This window comes from Canis aureus, chromosome 22 (genome assembly GCF_053574225.1).
Source record: "Canis aureus isolate CA01 chromosome 22, VMU_Caureus_v.1.0, whole genome shotgun sequence".
In the NCBI taxonomy this organism is placed as follows: domain Eukaryota; kingdom Metazoa; phylum Chordata; class Mammalia; order Carnivora; family Canidae; genus Canis; species Canis aureus.
This window is the reverse complement of record NC_135632.1, coordinates 15,979,877-15,996,222: the sequence shown is the minus strand read 5'-3', so window position 1 is coordinate 15,996,222 and position 16,346 is coordinate 15,979,877. Positions and strand designations below refer to the sequence as shown.

The following is a 16,346-nucleotide window of genomic DNA, read 5'->3' as shown; positions in this document are numbered from 1 at the left end:
ACCATGGCAGTGCTCCATGCTCCACACTCCACGCAAGGAAGAGTAACTGCCAGGGCTTTGCAGGGAGAAGCAGGAGTCTGTATCTGGTTTATCCAATTTGAGGACTCAAGTGACTTGGTGGGGAGCATCACAGCCCCCAGACCTTCACCAAGTGTAGGATATTAGGGTCTCTGGGTGGAATGAATAGATAATGGACCTGGGACAGCTGACAGGGGTGTATACAGAAAATGAGCACAACTCATGGGTAAGCAGAGTAAAGCAACAGGGAAGCAAAATAAGGAGTGAGATCTGAGAGAGGAGGGCCGTTAACTGAACGATGAGCTTTAAGGTTGGAAACCAAGAAGACAGCATGGATCAGGAAAGAGAGCACAGGGTGAACTGAGGAAAGTTCAAGGCCAAAGACAAGACCAGTGAAAGGAGCCAAAGCCCAAGTGTCTAGGCAGCCAGCTGAGGGGGCAGGCTGTCCAAGGGCTGAAAGACTCGTCAGGACCCCACAGCGGCACAGAGCAGGGGCCACCCTGCCAAGGGCTGGACCACAAGAGCCCTGTGACAGGGATTCAGAATCCCATCCTGCGTTTATAACCCCCAAGGATCTTACAGGGAAGACCTGGAAGCCCCCCAGGGGTAGCAGGAATTGCTTAAGGGGCTAAAACAGTCATCTGTGCGCATGGCTGCTGCACTGGCCTACACTCTGGAGACACTGGGCCTTCGTGGCCTGTCCATGGAGATGGTGGGCTTTGTTGTTGATCATGCCCCCCCATGACACCCCCTTTCTTCCTCCAGTACCACTTCAACCCCTCGCAGTCCATCCTGGTGATGGAAGGTGACGACATTGGGAACATCAACCGCGCCCTCCAGAAGGTGTCCTACATCAACTCCAGGCAGTTCCCGACGGCGGGCGTGCGGCGCCTGAGAGTCTCTTCCAAAGTCCAGTGAGTAGACACACTCGGGTCTGCCAGGGGCCCAGCGAAGCGGCAGAGAGGGCCCCTGGGGAATGTTCCCTGGCAAAACAGAACTCATCTTTCTTCAGCTATTCGCAGTTTCTCTGCCATCCCTAGGAGGGTGCCCCAATGGATCTGTGTTGTCTTCTTTAATGTGCTGTTGCTTTGCCAACACATATCGAGCTTTCTCTATTTAATTCAGAATGTGATGTACCGCTTCCTCTAAATTCTCAGCTCAGTTTTAAGTGGTCTGATTTAAGGTTACAGTAACTGGTACATAGTAGGTGTACCTTGACAAATGTTTATCAAATTGGATTAAATCAACCAACCCAGCTTTGCAGAGCAACTAAATACCACAGGTATGCAAGAAAAGAGAGGGTGTGGCTCTTGTCCCAAGGGATCAGAGTTCAGTAACAGAGATGAGACCATTTATTAGTGAAGCCTGTGGATTCTGCCCTTCTTGGTCTGCCAAGTCATTTCTCAGCCACAGCCACTGCCTGGTAGGGCAGCAAGGACAGGACCCCAGAAAAACTCCAGGGAGGGGAAGATACCTAGCCCCTGGAACAAGGAAACTGAACCCAGAAGAACAGGAACAAGGCTGGGAAAGATGGGTCTGCTGACTGCCACGTTACTGGGGCCAGAGACAGGTGCCCGGCTAAACCCCACAGGCAGCAATTAGATTCAACAGTTCTAGTGACAGAGGAGGTGCTCCCACCTTCACGCTAAGGGCACCCTTGGAGGCCTGGGATAGGGAGCAAGCACCTCCAGGTCAGCTCCACACTGCAGTCAAGTAGGGGGACCAGGCTACCGTAAACTGACAAGGGGCAGGGTGCCCTCTGGGGTTGGTACAGCAAAGGCCAGACAAAACCAGGAGCACACCACTGCTCCCACACCTCGCCCACCTCCAAGAAGATGGAGTGTGCTTCCCTCAGGAACTTTCCCAAGGGATACAAGTTGACAAATGCCACCCACTGGAGTCCACCCAGCCTACCCAGAGCATCCATCTGGGCCCCAGGGGCTCTTGCAACCTAGGTCTTTGGCCTAGAGAAGCCGCGGAGAGTGCCAGTGACTCACATGCCTGATGGAATCTGATGAGGGTGTCAGATCTGCCAACATTTACTGAGCTCCAACCACGATGCAGGCTCTGGGGTCGGCTTCTTTGCTATATGTCATCACATTTGATCCTTACTACTCTAAGATAATTATCATCAACCACATTGTATAGATGGAGAAACCGGTTCACAGGAGTCACACCTTGCCCAGGGTCACCCAAGCCCATTATGCCAGAGCCAGGCCGTGGACCTTATCTAACTTGCCAGGCATTGCTCATGGGGTCACATCATCCCACCTTCCAGGTATTTCTATGGCAATGTATCAGGAGAAGAGAGTGTGATCAGTAGCACTCAGCACATCTGCAACAGGGGCACGGTGGGATCTCCTTGTAGAGAGACAACATATACAAGCGCAGGAGAGTTCGGCCCTGGGGTCTCGGCGAGGTGCCCGTCACCAGCCAGTTAGGCCGCAATTTGCTTACCAAATCCTAATGCACATACCAAGCAGTTGCTAATTAATATTGCTGCTGATTACTTTGTTAAAGGATAATTAAAGGCTTAACAGTTACTTGTTGCTTATATAGAAGATTCCCATTTCTCCCAGAAGCCAATCTTCTTTAAGTCCCTAGATTGTTATTAGTTCTGACTATAATGTGGCTTTAAATCTGAATGTCTGTTGACACCCTCAGAGTCTCTGAGGTACCTGGCAAGGACTAGAGGGGGTTGTGTGTATCCTTGTCCATGGCCGCGTGAAGGATGCTTTTGTCGCTCACTCTTCAGCGCTGTGACCACAGCTGTTTTCCCAGGTGCTTTGGAGAAGATGTGTGCATCAGCGTCCCCGACGTGGATGCCTATGTGATGGTGCTGCAGGCCATCGAGCCCCAGATCAGCCTCCGTGGCACAGACCGCCTCTGGAGACCTGCTGCCCAGTTTGAAAGTGCCCGAGGGGTGACCCTCTTTCCCGACCTCAAGATTGTGAGCACCTTCGCCAAAGCCGAGGCCCTAGGTGACCTGAAGACCACAGGTACGGATGCGTACTAGGTTGTGGGGTGGGATCAGTTCGCCCAGCCATGTCACGTGCCGCTTCAGGACAGTGGCGCTGCTCACCACGGCAGGGAATTTCTAATAGCAAAGCAAACAAAGCTGCAAGCAACACAAATAACAGGAGGGAAACGAACCATTTGGCAAATAATTGGTCCACCTGCGTACGTGAGGTGATGTTGGAGGGAGAGTATTTATGTCAAATGGTAAATGAAAGAAAGCAAGATGCAAATTACAGAGGGCCCACCCACACACACACACACAGGAAAATGTCAAGAAGAAAACACACCTATCGCTAGCAGTGCCGTTCTCTGAGACACAGAAGAGCCAGTTTGTCTCTGCTCTCCTTCACTTTGCTGCAAATGCAAAATGTTCAATAGTAAACATGTATTATTTTGATAATTGGAAGAACAGCTAAAGAGGCACAAGGAAAAAATTCTAGCTGCACCTTAATATACACCCAGTAAAAGTCAGGTGATCCAGCAGCATTAGTCTCAGCTCTCAGGAAACTTTGCAACACATCTATCCTTGGGAGGGCCACCCGACGGAGGTGGAGTAGTTGAGATGATCTGCTGGGAGAGACAGTTGCATGGAAAGCTACGGTGCTCTCAGCTGTCGGAGAGGGAGGGGTGACGGGAAGGAAGAAAGGGAAACCCAGGACTCAGATCTACAGGGGAAATACTCATTTAACCGTCCTCTGCAGCCTCCTCCAGGAGCAGACTTCCAGCTCTCCCTCCCTCCCTCCCTCCCTCCCAAAGCAGCTGCTAATGATGTGCTGGCACCAGTGGGCCTGAGTCCCTGAAGGGCTGCCCCTCTAACAGTCCTAATTACTCACTGCCTTAAACCACCATGGTCCCTAGCGAATGGGATGCCTCAAAACGTAGCTTTTCTTAGCTCATGGTAATAGATAGTGTCTTACCAGGGGTCCCTGCCAGGACAGGGCTGTTTCCTAGCGACACCCCCCCCACCACCAGGTACATTAGGGCCTGTGATCTTTCCCTTCCCCTCATTTGTAGAATAATCATTATTATAGATGCTTTAAGAAAGCAGGCTCATGGCATGTGCCACCAGGGCTCAGTGACCCGCCCCAGCATCATTTGCTGCCCCTACTGACCTCCTCTTTGTGCTGTGTCAATACCAAAGACAGGCGAGTCCCCAATGTACAACACCCCCTCACCTCTGTGTTCTCCCCTTTGCTAGTGCCCTACCCTCTGCCTAGAAGGTCCCTGTCCCTCCCCATCCATGTGACTGCCGGCAAACATCTCCACCGCCAGCACTCTCTCCCCTAGACTGGGCTAGCTCTCCAGCTCTGTAGGCCCTCCAGTGACCGATGCTTCTGTGTCACGTCACATGCACATTTGCTAGCCCTCGGTGGCAGTGATCTGTTAATTAAGCCAAACCAGGGGCTCCGTGAGGGCTCAACTGTGGCTGATTCACCTCTAAATGCCTGAGCCCAGCACAGTCCCTTCAGCACCGTGGGAATCAAGAGAAATACATACAGATGGAAGACAGAACTTATAACGCAGCCACAGGAGAACAAGAAAATAGGCACAGCGTGCCCCCTGCCTAGCGTGAGCAGTGAGCCAGCCACATGGGGAGGCAGGAGAGAGGCTGACTTAAACCCACGTGACAAGCTGGCAAAAAATTCCAGAAACCACGCAAAGGCTATTTGAAATCCAGATACACATATGCTATCACTAATGATAGGTCTTAAGTGTAGATTAACACGATTTTAGATTCTGCCAGTGAAACGTGAAGCCACTGGGATTGACAAGCATCTAACAATTAAGCATATGAAGTTATTTAGAATAATGTATATCTAGTGAGAGCAAAAAAAATATTTTTGGTGTCACGAAAACATTAAAATAGAAAATAATTATTTAAAATAATTCTCTTCAATAAATCCTTTTTAAATTTCTATTTTCATAAATATTTTATAGTATACAAAATATTAGTCCACTTTATAAATAAATAAGTATACATATTTAAATGATCTCAGTTCAGAAATTTTTCCCAGAAAGGCTACAAGATCAAAAACATTTGAAGACTACCAGCCCAAAGGTTATGGATTTATAAACTATGGAATCAGAAAGTCATGGCTTTTGTCTCAGCTCTTCCCCTAGTATCTGTGCAATCTGCCCTACTCCCTGGACCCTCTACTTAATGTTGGTGAAATGGGGATAATAATAATACCCCATTTACTATCTATCTGTTAGGATTGTTTGCACAATGCCTGGTCCATAGCAAGCACCCCCATAAATACCAGTCAATTTTATTATTTTTTTAAATCCAGTATAGTTAACATACAGTGTCATATTAGTTTCAGCTCTATAATACAGTGATTCAACACCCACCCAACACTTCACACACCCAACAAGTGTACTCCTTAATCCCCACCACCTATTTCACCCACCCATCCCCTTATCCACCTCCCCTCTGGTGACCATCAGTTTGTTCTCTATAATTAAAGGTATGCTTTCTGGTTTGGTTCTCTTCTTTGTTCATTTGTTCCTTAAATTCCACATATGAGTTAAATCATATGGTATTTGTCTTTGAGTGCATTTCAAGATCCATCCATGTTGTTGCAGAATGACAAGATTTCATTCTTTGTTATAGTTTAATAATCCATCGTGTAAATATATGTGCGTGTGTGTATATATATATACACATATATGTGTATGTATGTGTGTAAATACACACACACACACCACTTCTTCTTTATCCACTCATCCATCAATGGACACTTGGGCTGCTTCTGTAATTTGGCTATTGTAAATAATCCTGCAATAAAAGTAGGGGTGCATAGGTCTTTTTAATTTTTTTTAAAAAAAGGTTTTATTTATTTATTTATGAGAGACACAGAGAGAGATAGAGAGAGACAGAGACACAAGCAGAGGGAGAAGCAGGATCCATGCAAGGAGCCTGATGTGGGACTCGATCCCGGATCTCCAGGATCACGCCCTGGGATGAAGGTGGCACTAAACCACTGAGCCACTCGGGCTGCCCTGCATAGGTTCTTTTTAAATTAGTGTTTATGGATTCTTTGGGTTAATACGTAGTAGTGGAATTATGGGATCATATGATGATTTTAAATTTTTTTAGTAATCTCCATACTGTTCACAGTGGCTGCACCAGTTTCCATTTCCACCAACAGTGCATGAGGGTTCCTTTTTCTCCACATCCTCATCACTTATTGTTTCTTGTGTTTTTTATTTTAGCCATTCTGACAGGTGTGAGGTGATGCCTCATTGCGACTTTGATTTTTTGTGTGTGTGTGACTTTGATTTACATTTCCCTGATGATGAATGATGTTGAGCACCTTTTCATGTGTCTGCAGCCATCTATCTGTATGTCTTCTTTGGAAAAAATGTCTTTTCATGTCTTTTGACCTTTTTTAATTGGATCATTTGTTTTGGGGGTGTTGAGTTGTATGACTTCTTTATATATTTTGGATACCAACCCTTTATCAGATAATGTCATATGCAAATATCCTCCCCACTCAGTAAGTAATCTTTTAGTTTTGATGATTGCTTCCTTTACTGTGCAAAAGTCTTTTATTTGATGAAATCTCAAGTTTGTTTTTGGTTTTGTTTCCCTTGCTTCAGGAGACCTAACAAGCAAGTTTTTTTCTATGGCCAATGTCAGAGAAATTACTGGCTGTGCTCTCTACTAGGATTGCTATGGTTTCCAGTCTCTCAGGTCTTTAATCCATGTTGAGTTTATTTTTGTATGTGGTATAATAAGAAGATGTTCCGGTTTTTCCAACAATATTTGTTGAAGAGACTGTCATTTTCCCATTGTACAGTCTTGTCTCCTGTTTTATAGATTAATTGACTTATAAGCATGGGTTTATTTCTGGGTTCTCTACTCTGTTCTATTGATCTATGTGTCTGTTTTTGTGCCAGTACCATAGTGTTTTGATTACCACAGCTCTGCAGAATATCTCGAAATCTGGAATTGTGATGCCTCCAGTTTTGTTGTTGTTCTTCAAGATTGCTTTGGCTGTTCAGGGTCTTCTGTGATTCCATATAAATTTTAGGATTGAGTTTTATAGTTATGTGAAGAATGATGTCAGTGTTTTCTTTTTTTTTTTAAGATTTTATTTATTCATTCAGGAGAGACTGAGAGAGGCAGAGATATAGGTAGAGGGAGAAGCAGGCTCCCCACGGGGAGCCCAACATGGGACTCAATCCCAGGACCTCAGGATCACACCCTGAGCCAAAAGCAGAGGCCCAACCACTGAGCCACCCACGCATTCCAAATGAGATTCTTTCTTTTTCTGATTATTAGTGTATGGAAATGCAACAGATTTCTGTATATTGATTTTGTATCCTGTGACCTTACTAAATTCATTTATCAGTACTAGTTGTTTTTTGGTGGAATCTGTAGGGTTTTCTATATATAGTATTAGGTCATCTGCAAATAGTGAAAGTTTTACTTCCTCCTTACCAACTTGGATGCACTTTCTTTCTTTTTGTTGCCTAATTGCTGTGGTTACGGCTTCTAGTACTATGTTGAATAAAAGTGGTGAGAGAGGATATTCTTGTCTTGTTCCCAATCTTAGAGACAAGCTCTCAGTTTTTCACCAATGAATATGATGGAACTGTGGGTTTTTCATGTGATGTAACTGTGGGCTTAATTAACGTTGAGGTATCTTCTCTCTAACCCTACTATCTTGAGGATTTTTATCATGAATAGATGTTGTACTTTGTCAAATGCTTTTTTTGCATCTATTGAAATGATCATATGGTTTTCATCCTTTTCTCTTGTCGATGTGATGTATCACATTGATTGATTTGTGAATATTGAACACCCTTGCATCCCAGGAATAAATCCAACTTGATCATGGTGAATGATTTCTTTAATGTATTGTTGGATTTGGTTTCCTAGTATTTTGTTGAGGATTTTTGCATCCATGCTCATCAAAGATATTGGTTGGCATGTACTTTTCTTTTTTGGTAGTGTCTTTATCTTGTTTTGGTATCAGGGTAATGCTGACCTCATAGAATGAAATCTGGATGCTTTCCTTCTTCAATTTTTTTAGAATACTTTCAGAAATATAGGTATGAACTCTTTTTTATTTTTCTTTTAATTTTTGTTTATTTATGATAGTCACACAGAGAGAGAGAGAGGCAGAGACACAGGCAGAGGGAGAAGCAGGCTCCATGCACCGGGAGCCCGACGTGGGACTCGATCCCGGGTCTCCACGATCGCGCCCTGGGCCAAAGGCAGGCGCCAAACCGCTGCGCCACCCAGGGATCCCTGAACTCTTTTTTTAAATGTTTGATAGAATTCACCTGTGAGGGGCAGCCCCGGTGGCGCAGCGGTTTAGTGCCGCCTGCAGCCCAGAGCGTGATCCTGGAGACCCGAGATCGAGTCCCGCATCGAGCTTCCTGCATGGGGCCTGCTTCTCCCTGTGCCTATGTCTCTGCCTCTCTCTCTCTCTCTAAATGAATAAATAAATAAAATCTTAAAAAAAAAAAAAAAAAAAAGAATTCACCTGTGAGGCCATGTGGTCTTGGACTTTTGTTTGTTGAGAGGTGTTTGATTACTGATTCAATTTCACTGTGATAATTGGCATGTTCTATGTCTTCCTGATTTTCTATTTCTTCCTGATTCTGTTTTGGGATGTTCTATATTTCTAGGAATTGATCCATTTCTCCTAGGTTATTTGTTGGCATATGATTTGTCATAATATTCTCTTATAAACCTTTGTATTTCTGTGGTGTTGGTTATTTCTTTTTATGATTTGATTTTAGCTCTTTTTTTTTTTTTTTTGGATGAGTGTAACTAAACGTTTATCAATTTTTGTGATCTTTTAAAAAAACCAACTCTTGATTTCATTGATCTGTTCTAATGTTCTTTCTAGTTTCTATATTATGTATTGCTGCTCTAATCATTATTACTTCCTACTGCTAGTTTTGGATTTTGTTGTTCTTTTTCTAGTTCCATTAAGTCTATAGGTGTAAGGTTATTTGATATTTTTCTTCCTTCTGAGGTTGGCCTGTATAGCTAAAACCTTACTTTTTATTTTTTTTAATTTTTATTTATTCATGATAGTCACGGGGCGGGGGGGCAGAGACACAGGCAGAGGGAGAAGCAGGCCCCATGCACTGGGAGCCTGACGTGGGATTCAATCCTGGGTCTCCAGGATCGCGCCCTGGGCCAAAGGCAGGTGCCAAACCGCTGTGCCACCCAGGGATCGATCCCCGCTGCACCACCCAGGGATCCCAAAACCTTACTTTTTAGAAGCACTTTTTGCTGCATCCCAAAGGTTTCAGACTGTTGTTTTCACTTATTTCCAGGTATTTGTTTTATTTCCTCCTTGATTTCATGGTTGAACCATTCATTGTTTAGTAGTACATTATATAACCTCCATGTGTTTGTGGTGTTTCCAGATTTTTTTCTTGTGGTTGGTTACTAGTTTCATAGCATTGTGGTCAGAAAAGATGCACAGTATGACTTTGATCTTTCTGAATTTGCTGAGGCTTGTCTTGGGGCCTAATATGTGATCTATTCTAGAGAATGTTCCATGTGCACTTGAAAGAATGTGTATTCTGCTGTTTTAGGATGAATATATCTGTTAGATCCATCTGGTCCAATGTGTCATTCAAAGTCACTGTTTCCTTGATGACTTTCTGTTTGAATAATGTATCCATCAATGTAAGTGGGGTATTATAGTCCCCTGCTATTATCATTCTATCGATTACTTCCCTTATGTTTGTTACTAGCTGCTTTGTGTATTTGGGTGTTCCCATGTTGGGTGCATAAATATTTATAATTGTTATATCTTCTTGTTGGATTAGTCCCTTTGTGATTATTGAATGTCCTTCTTTGTCTCTTGTTACAGTCCATTTTTTAAAGTCTATTTTGTCAGATACAAGTATTGCTATTCTGGCTTGTTTTTCACTTCCATCTGCATGATACATGCTTTTTCATCCCTTCACTTGCAATCTGCATGTGCCTCTATGTCTGAAATGAGTCTCTTGCAGGCAGCATATAGATGGGTTTTGCTTTTTTATCCATTCCCTCACTCTGTCTTTTCATTGGAGTATTTAGTCCATTTACATTTAAAGTAATTATTGATAGGTGTACTAATTGGCCATTTTGTTACTTGCTTTATGGTTGGTTTTGTAGTTCTCCTCTGTTCCTTTCTTGCTCTCTTCTCACATGGTTTGTTGGCTTTCTGTAGTGATATACTTGGATTCCTTTCTCTTTATGTTTTGCATATGTATTCTGGTTTTTGATTTGTGTTTACCATTAGGTTTATAAATAACATCTGCATATAGCAGTCTAATTTAAGTTGGTCACTTTAGTTTGAACTCACTCTTTACTCCTATCCCCCCACCCTCACATTTCAGGTATATAGTGTCATACTTTACATCTTTTATTTTGTGAGCCCCTTGACTGATACTCATGAATAACTTATTTTTACTGCTTTTGTGGTTCCTTTTTTTCTTGCTCCTTATGGTCTTTTCTGTCCACTCAGCAAATCCCCTTTAACATTTTCTGTAGGACTGGCTTAGTTGTCATAAATTTCTTTAACTTTTGTTTTTCCAGGAAACTCTTTATCTCTCCTTCTTCTGAATGATAGCCTTGCTGGATATAGTATTCTTGGCTGCAATTTTTTTTCCTTTCAGTACTTTGAATATATCATGCCACTCCCTTCTAGCCTGCAACCTTTCTACTAAAAAATCAGCTAGTATCCTTATGGGTTTTCTTATATGTAACCGTTTTCTCTTGCTGTTAAAATTCTCTTTTCAGTGCCTGGTTGGCTCAGTTAAAAGAATCAGACTCTTGATTTTGGCACAAGTCCTGATCTCAGGGTAGTGGTCAGGCTCTACATTGAGCATGCTACCTGCTTAAAATTCTCTCTTCCTCTGCCCTTCCCCTCCTGCTCACATGCTGTCTCTAAAAAATAATTAAATAAAATTCTCTATCACTATTCTTCGCCATATATTCTGTGTCTTGGTGTGGACCTCCTTGTTTTGATTTTGTTGGGGTCCCTCTGTGCCTCTTGGATCTTGATTTCTGTTTCCTTCCCCAGATTTGGGAAGTTTTCAGCTGTAATTTCTTCAAGTAAATTCTCTGCTCCCTTTTTTCTTCTCTTTCTAGCTCTCTAGAATGCAAATGTTATTATCTTTGATGGTGACACTGAGTTCCCTATGTCTCTTTTCATTTTTATTCTCTCTCCTGTTCATTTTCTCCTGTTGATTGCTTTCCATTATCCTGTCCTCCAGATTGTCGATCCATTCTGCTTCCTCTAGTCTATGTATTCCCTCTATATATTTTTAATTTCATTTATTGGGTTCTTCATTTCTGATTGGTTGTTTTCTGTCTCTTTGTTGAAGATATCACTGAGGTCCTCCACTCTTTTCACCAGTCCACTGAGTATCTATGACCATTACTTCAAATTCTACACCCGGGATATTGCTCTTCATTTTTGTTTAGGTCTTTCATTTGGAACACATTCCTCTCTCCTCTCATTTTGTCTAACCCTCTGTGTTGAAAAAGTCAGCAAGGCCTCCTGCTCTTGAAAGTAGTGGCCTTATGAAGAGGTCCTATAGTGCCCTACAGTGTCCCCTGTTCACCAGAACCTGGCGCTTCAGGAGCATCTCTATGTGTGTGTTGTGTGTGAACTACTGTTGTGGATGAACTGCTTTTTGCCTTCAGCCCAGTGGTCTGCAATGACTCTCTTTGCCTGCTGTGGGCAGGGTTTGGTCCCTATGGTGTTAGCCAATCTGGGCCTGCCTTGGGCTTGAGTTGAGCAGACCAGGCATTTGCCAGAGATGCAGTAGCATCAAGCTGCAGGTGTTTTTCCTGTGTTGTTCCTTAGGAAGCTTTTGTTGGTGGGTGGAGCTTGTAGTCAGACCAGATATCTGCCCCTAGCATACTGCTGGGGCTGCAGTTCGGGTATGTGTTATCATCCCCTTTCCCCAGGAAAGGAATCCCTTTTGACTAGTACTGGTCCCTTCTAGGGCTGCTTGCATACTTCCGGGCTTTTGTGGCACCACTTTGGCTGGGCTCTGGCCAAGATCATATTGGAGGGGGTTGATCAGCAGGAGAACTTGGTGCAGGCCCCTTGGTTTTAGGAAGATTTATGCAAGTTTGCTGTGAGTAGGAACCTGGAGTGGAGGCCTGGCTGAAAGGGGCATGTCTTCAGGAGAACCTAGGAATGGTTGCACTGTTAACAAGTTAGGTAGCATGTGTGGGCACTGTGCTTGTTCCCTCAGGTGTCTGTGTCTAGGCTGTGGAGCAGGGGAGGGAAATGGTGCCTACATGTTCCTTTGTTCTTGTAAGAGTCTCCCAATAATCTCTGTCCCTTCAGCACATGCTCTGAAATTAGTAAACCTCCCTCCCATATACTCCAGGCATTTTTCAAACTGCTGCTTCTATGCTGTATCTCCATGGGATGAGGTAAGCTTAGGGTCCTCCTCCTCCTCCATATTCCACAGAAGTCCCAATCAATTTAAGTTAGGACTGTCAATGTGTCACTCAGACATCCCTTTGGGAAAATTGGGGTCATACATTCAGGCCAGGATTGCTAGACTGACCAAAGGGTTGTCAATTAACCAGTTTACTTAATCGTTTCATCATATTAATAATGCTTCTCCATTTGTGCAGTGTGTACCAATATGCTCCATATGAGCCACTGGGTTAAGTACTGAGGAGTTGGTCGTTAAAAAAAGGAAAGAAATAAATAAGAACAGTGCCCCTGCACTTGAAAACCTCAGGGTCTGCTGGGATGACAGATACACCATGACCACATGGGGAAAGCTAGGAGAGCATGGTAGAAGGGCACTTACCACTGTCCCCGAAAGAGAAATATCCCTTATTGAGCACACTAGGTCTGTCTTCAAACTTCTCAAGACCCTCATCCTCTTTACAGATAGGAAATTGAGAGGTAGGTAGTTTCTCCAGTCCTATAAGTATCTTAGTATTCAAATTCACATATTTTGACTACTCATGCTCTTCACAGAAATCCATGCCACCCAACCTCAGGGCATTTGTCTGAGCTGTGGAGGTGGTGGTTGGGATAACACAGCCTCTTCTCCTGACCCACTTTAACCCTGGGATGCAGTCATGGAGGAGGAAGGTGACACACAAGCCTGCTGTCTGAGTTGTCCTCATGCCTGTGTTTCCCATATGTCTGTCTTCCCTCAGCACCCAAATCAGCAGTCTTAGAAGAAATGCTTCACAACTTAGATTTCTGTGACATTCTGGTGCTTGGAGGGGACCTGGACCCAAGACAGGAGTGCTTGGAGCTCAACCACAGTGAGCTCCATCAGCGACACCTGGATGCCACCAACTCCACAGCAGGCTACTCCATCTACGGTGAGACCACACTGTGCCGCATAAATAACCTGGTGCTCTCCTCTCAGAGTGCCCTCATGCTGGAGTCATGAGTATGATGGTGTTCTGTCACCTGTGGAGAAGGGGTCAGGGTAGGGATCCTTGACCTCAGAGCATGAACTTCTAGCCTCTCCGTCACTGAGCTACTCCAGCATCTTGAGGACCTCTTCTGTAGAAAGTAGGTGCATGCTTTCTCTTATACTGTTTGACCTCAGCAAATTTCATAGCAGCATTTGACAGACTGAGGCCATTCTGGTCAGAGCCTAATGTATTTCAAAATCCTGTGGGTCAGTTCAATTGGCTCCTTCTGTGTCCATACATTTGTCTTCCCCTAAACAACATTTCAAGTTCTTACCCTAGACAAGTTCAAGAGAACTGCAAGTCCCAGCAGCCACATCCTACCTCCCCCATCTTCTACCTTCTTATGACAGGGGTGGTCTTTTGGCACAGGTGTGGGCTCCATGAGCCGCTATGAACAGGTACTGCATCACATCCGCTACCGCAACTGGCATCCAGCTTCCCTTGAGTCTCGGCGGTTCAGAATCAAGTGCTCAGAACTCAACGGGCGTTATACCAGCAATGAGTTCAACCTGGAGGTGAGTGGGTCCTGCCATCATTAGGGAATTTCAGAGTTATCACTTGTTCCTTGTTTGGGCCCACCTGCCACTCCTGGTCAGCAGCACCTCTCCTTGCTCTTCCTAGGTCAGCATCCTCCATGAGGCCAGAGTCTCAGACAAGGAGCACGTCAACCACCTTATTGTGCAGCCTCCCTTCCTGCAGTCTGTCCACCACCCTGAGTCCCAGAGTAGCATCCAGCGCAGTTCAGGTAGGTAGCCTGGGAGGAAGGACCTCAGGATATCAGGCAGTCATTGTGATTCAAGACCATCCACTAACAGGTATGGTGCAGCAGCCATAGGTGCCCAGAAATGAAAGAGGAACCCAGGACTGGAAAAGATGTGGGTCCTGCCTCTGAGATATTCACAGACTCAGTAGAGGGCTAGTCAGGGAAAGATTCACTATCTAGCATAACAGAGGTCAGTACAAAGGGCTACGGTGAAGTCTTCCAAGTCCTTTGAGGCCTCAGAACCACTTTCTCTGAGCCTCTTCATATGCAAGTGCACACATGGGCGCGCGCACACACACACACCTGCACACCTTACTTCAGTTCCAGTCTTGCCATTTGTATTACTGTCTGGTGACCACTGTGTTAGTCCCTGTGAAATTCCACAGTGCCTGGCTCTCAGTGGAAGGCGCCCTAGAATTTGAGGGGGAAAGCAAAAGATAGAAGAGAACTTACATCAATCATTTGCTTTATTCCTCACAATTACCCATGGGGTGAGAATTATTCAATCCATTATAGAGATGAAGAAAATGAAGCCCATACAGAGTAAGGTGCTGGCTCAGAGTTCCACAACTGAGAAGCAGTAGGGCAGGTTTTAGCCTGCACGTGGATGTTTCATTCATACTCCATCCCAAGACTGAGCTAGTCCTTCCGTTCACCACATCATGTGGATTCCTTCCTCGTTCCAGTGGTCCCAAGCATCGCCACAGTGGTCATCATCATCTCCGTATGCATGCTGGTGTTTGTCGTGGCCATGGGCGTGTACCGGGTCCGGATTGCCCACCAGCACTTCACCCAAGAGACGGAGGCTGCCAAGGAGGCGGAGATGGATTGGGACGACTCTGCGCTCACTATTACAGTCAACCCCATGGAGGTGATCCTCATATAGGGGCTGGGATCTTGGGGCAGGAGGCTTCCCCTCCATCAGCTCCATCTTCCCTGTGCTGGCAGCCCTGCCCCAACTAGCCCAGCCCCACTGACCCTTGCCTTCTCTGAGCACCTTCAGCCCACTCCACCTGCATGGACCATACTCTCCCACCAGCTGCATTCAGTGCTTAAAAATGTGTGAATTGCTCTCACCCTACAAACAGAACCAGACATTTCTTAAGGCACACAGCCATGTGGTGTCTATCCCTTGCCTCCCCCATAGTATTTAACTCAGAGCTGACTAACACTTAAAGACTCAGTATTGAATTTTTGATTAACAGTGTAAATTAGATGGCTTTGCTCCGTGCTGCCTACAGAGCTCACTTAAAGGCTCAGAATAGGTTAAAACAAAAATACAACAGCAATAGCTGCCCTTCATAGAGCCCCTCATCATGCCAGACACTGCACAGGGTGTTCTGTATACACCATCCCACTTCCCAAGGTAGGAACCAACTCCGAGAGAAAGTCAAAGTGCTCAAACTTATATAGCTGATAATGGCAGTGCCAATATTCAACTCAAGGTTGCCAGACCCTAATGTCATATTCAGTTAGCCAGCAACCTCCAACATCCACCCATGAGGGTCTAAGGCCCAGGTCTGGACATATGAATATCTAAGTACCCTGCGGGCTGCCCATGGGTCCTGGGTGGTGGTAGAGGCGGGACTAGAAAAGCAGGGGAAGATCAACAGTCACTGAGGAATGAAGATTGTCCCAGCTGGGTCCCCAAGATCCTCCTGAGTTGGCCTCATGCTCCAGTTTCATAGCCAGCAGGCTGATGCTCAGCTTCCTTCTCCTAGCATAGGTTGTACATAGAATGCTGTGTGTACTAGTTGGGGACACCAGCATTTCCACCTCAGAGAACTTGAGCCTCAGCTGTGGGAAACAAGCCCCTGTGCCTGGATCAGAGTCCTGGCAGGAGTGTTCTCACTGAGGGGCTAACCTGCTAATGCCAGCCATCAGTGAAGCATGAGTAGGGAGAGCCATTGAGGCTGGAGTGTTCAGGAAAGATTTCCCGCAGGAGGTTAGCCTAAGGGAGGCTTTGAAGAATGGGTTAGGGTGGGGGTGGGGTAAGGTAGAAAAGAAGCTGCTCCAGGGAGGGGATGCAACCACACAAGGGCACTTGCATCTTACGGCTGTTTCATTACCTTAAAACATAAATCCAGAACTAAGATTTTGCTAGAATCACCAAAA

General features: G+C 45.1%; 1 protein-coding gene across 2 annotated transcripts in view; it reads left to right on the top strand.

The window, feature by feature from the left end:
* CLSTN2 (calsyntenin 2) overlaps positions 1 to 16,346 on the top strand; it is a 616,484-nt gene that overhangs the window by 588,682 nt on the left and 11,456 nt on the right. For both annotated transcript variants that reach the window (XM_077864941.1, XM_077864942.1), the window contains exons 11-16: positions 784 to 932; positions 2,800 to 3,017; positions 13,199 to 13,369; positions 13,838 to 13,983; positions 14,090 to 14,213; positions 14,918 to 15,102. In XM_077864941.1, coding sequence (XP_077721067.1) covers positions 784 to 932; positions 2,800 to 3,017; positions 13,199 to 13,369; positions 13,838 to 13,983; positions 14,090 to 14,213; positions 14,918 to 15,102 — 993 coding nt within the window. The remainder of the gene's footprint in view (positions 1 to 783; positions 933 to 2,799; positions 3,018 to 13,198; positions 13,370 to 13,837; positions 13,984 to 14,089; positions 14,214 to 14,917; positions 15,103 to 16,346) is intronic.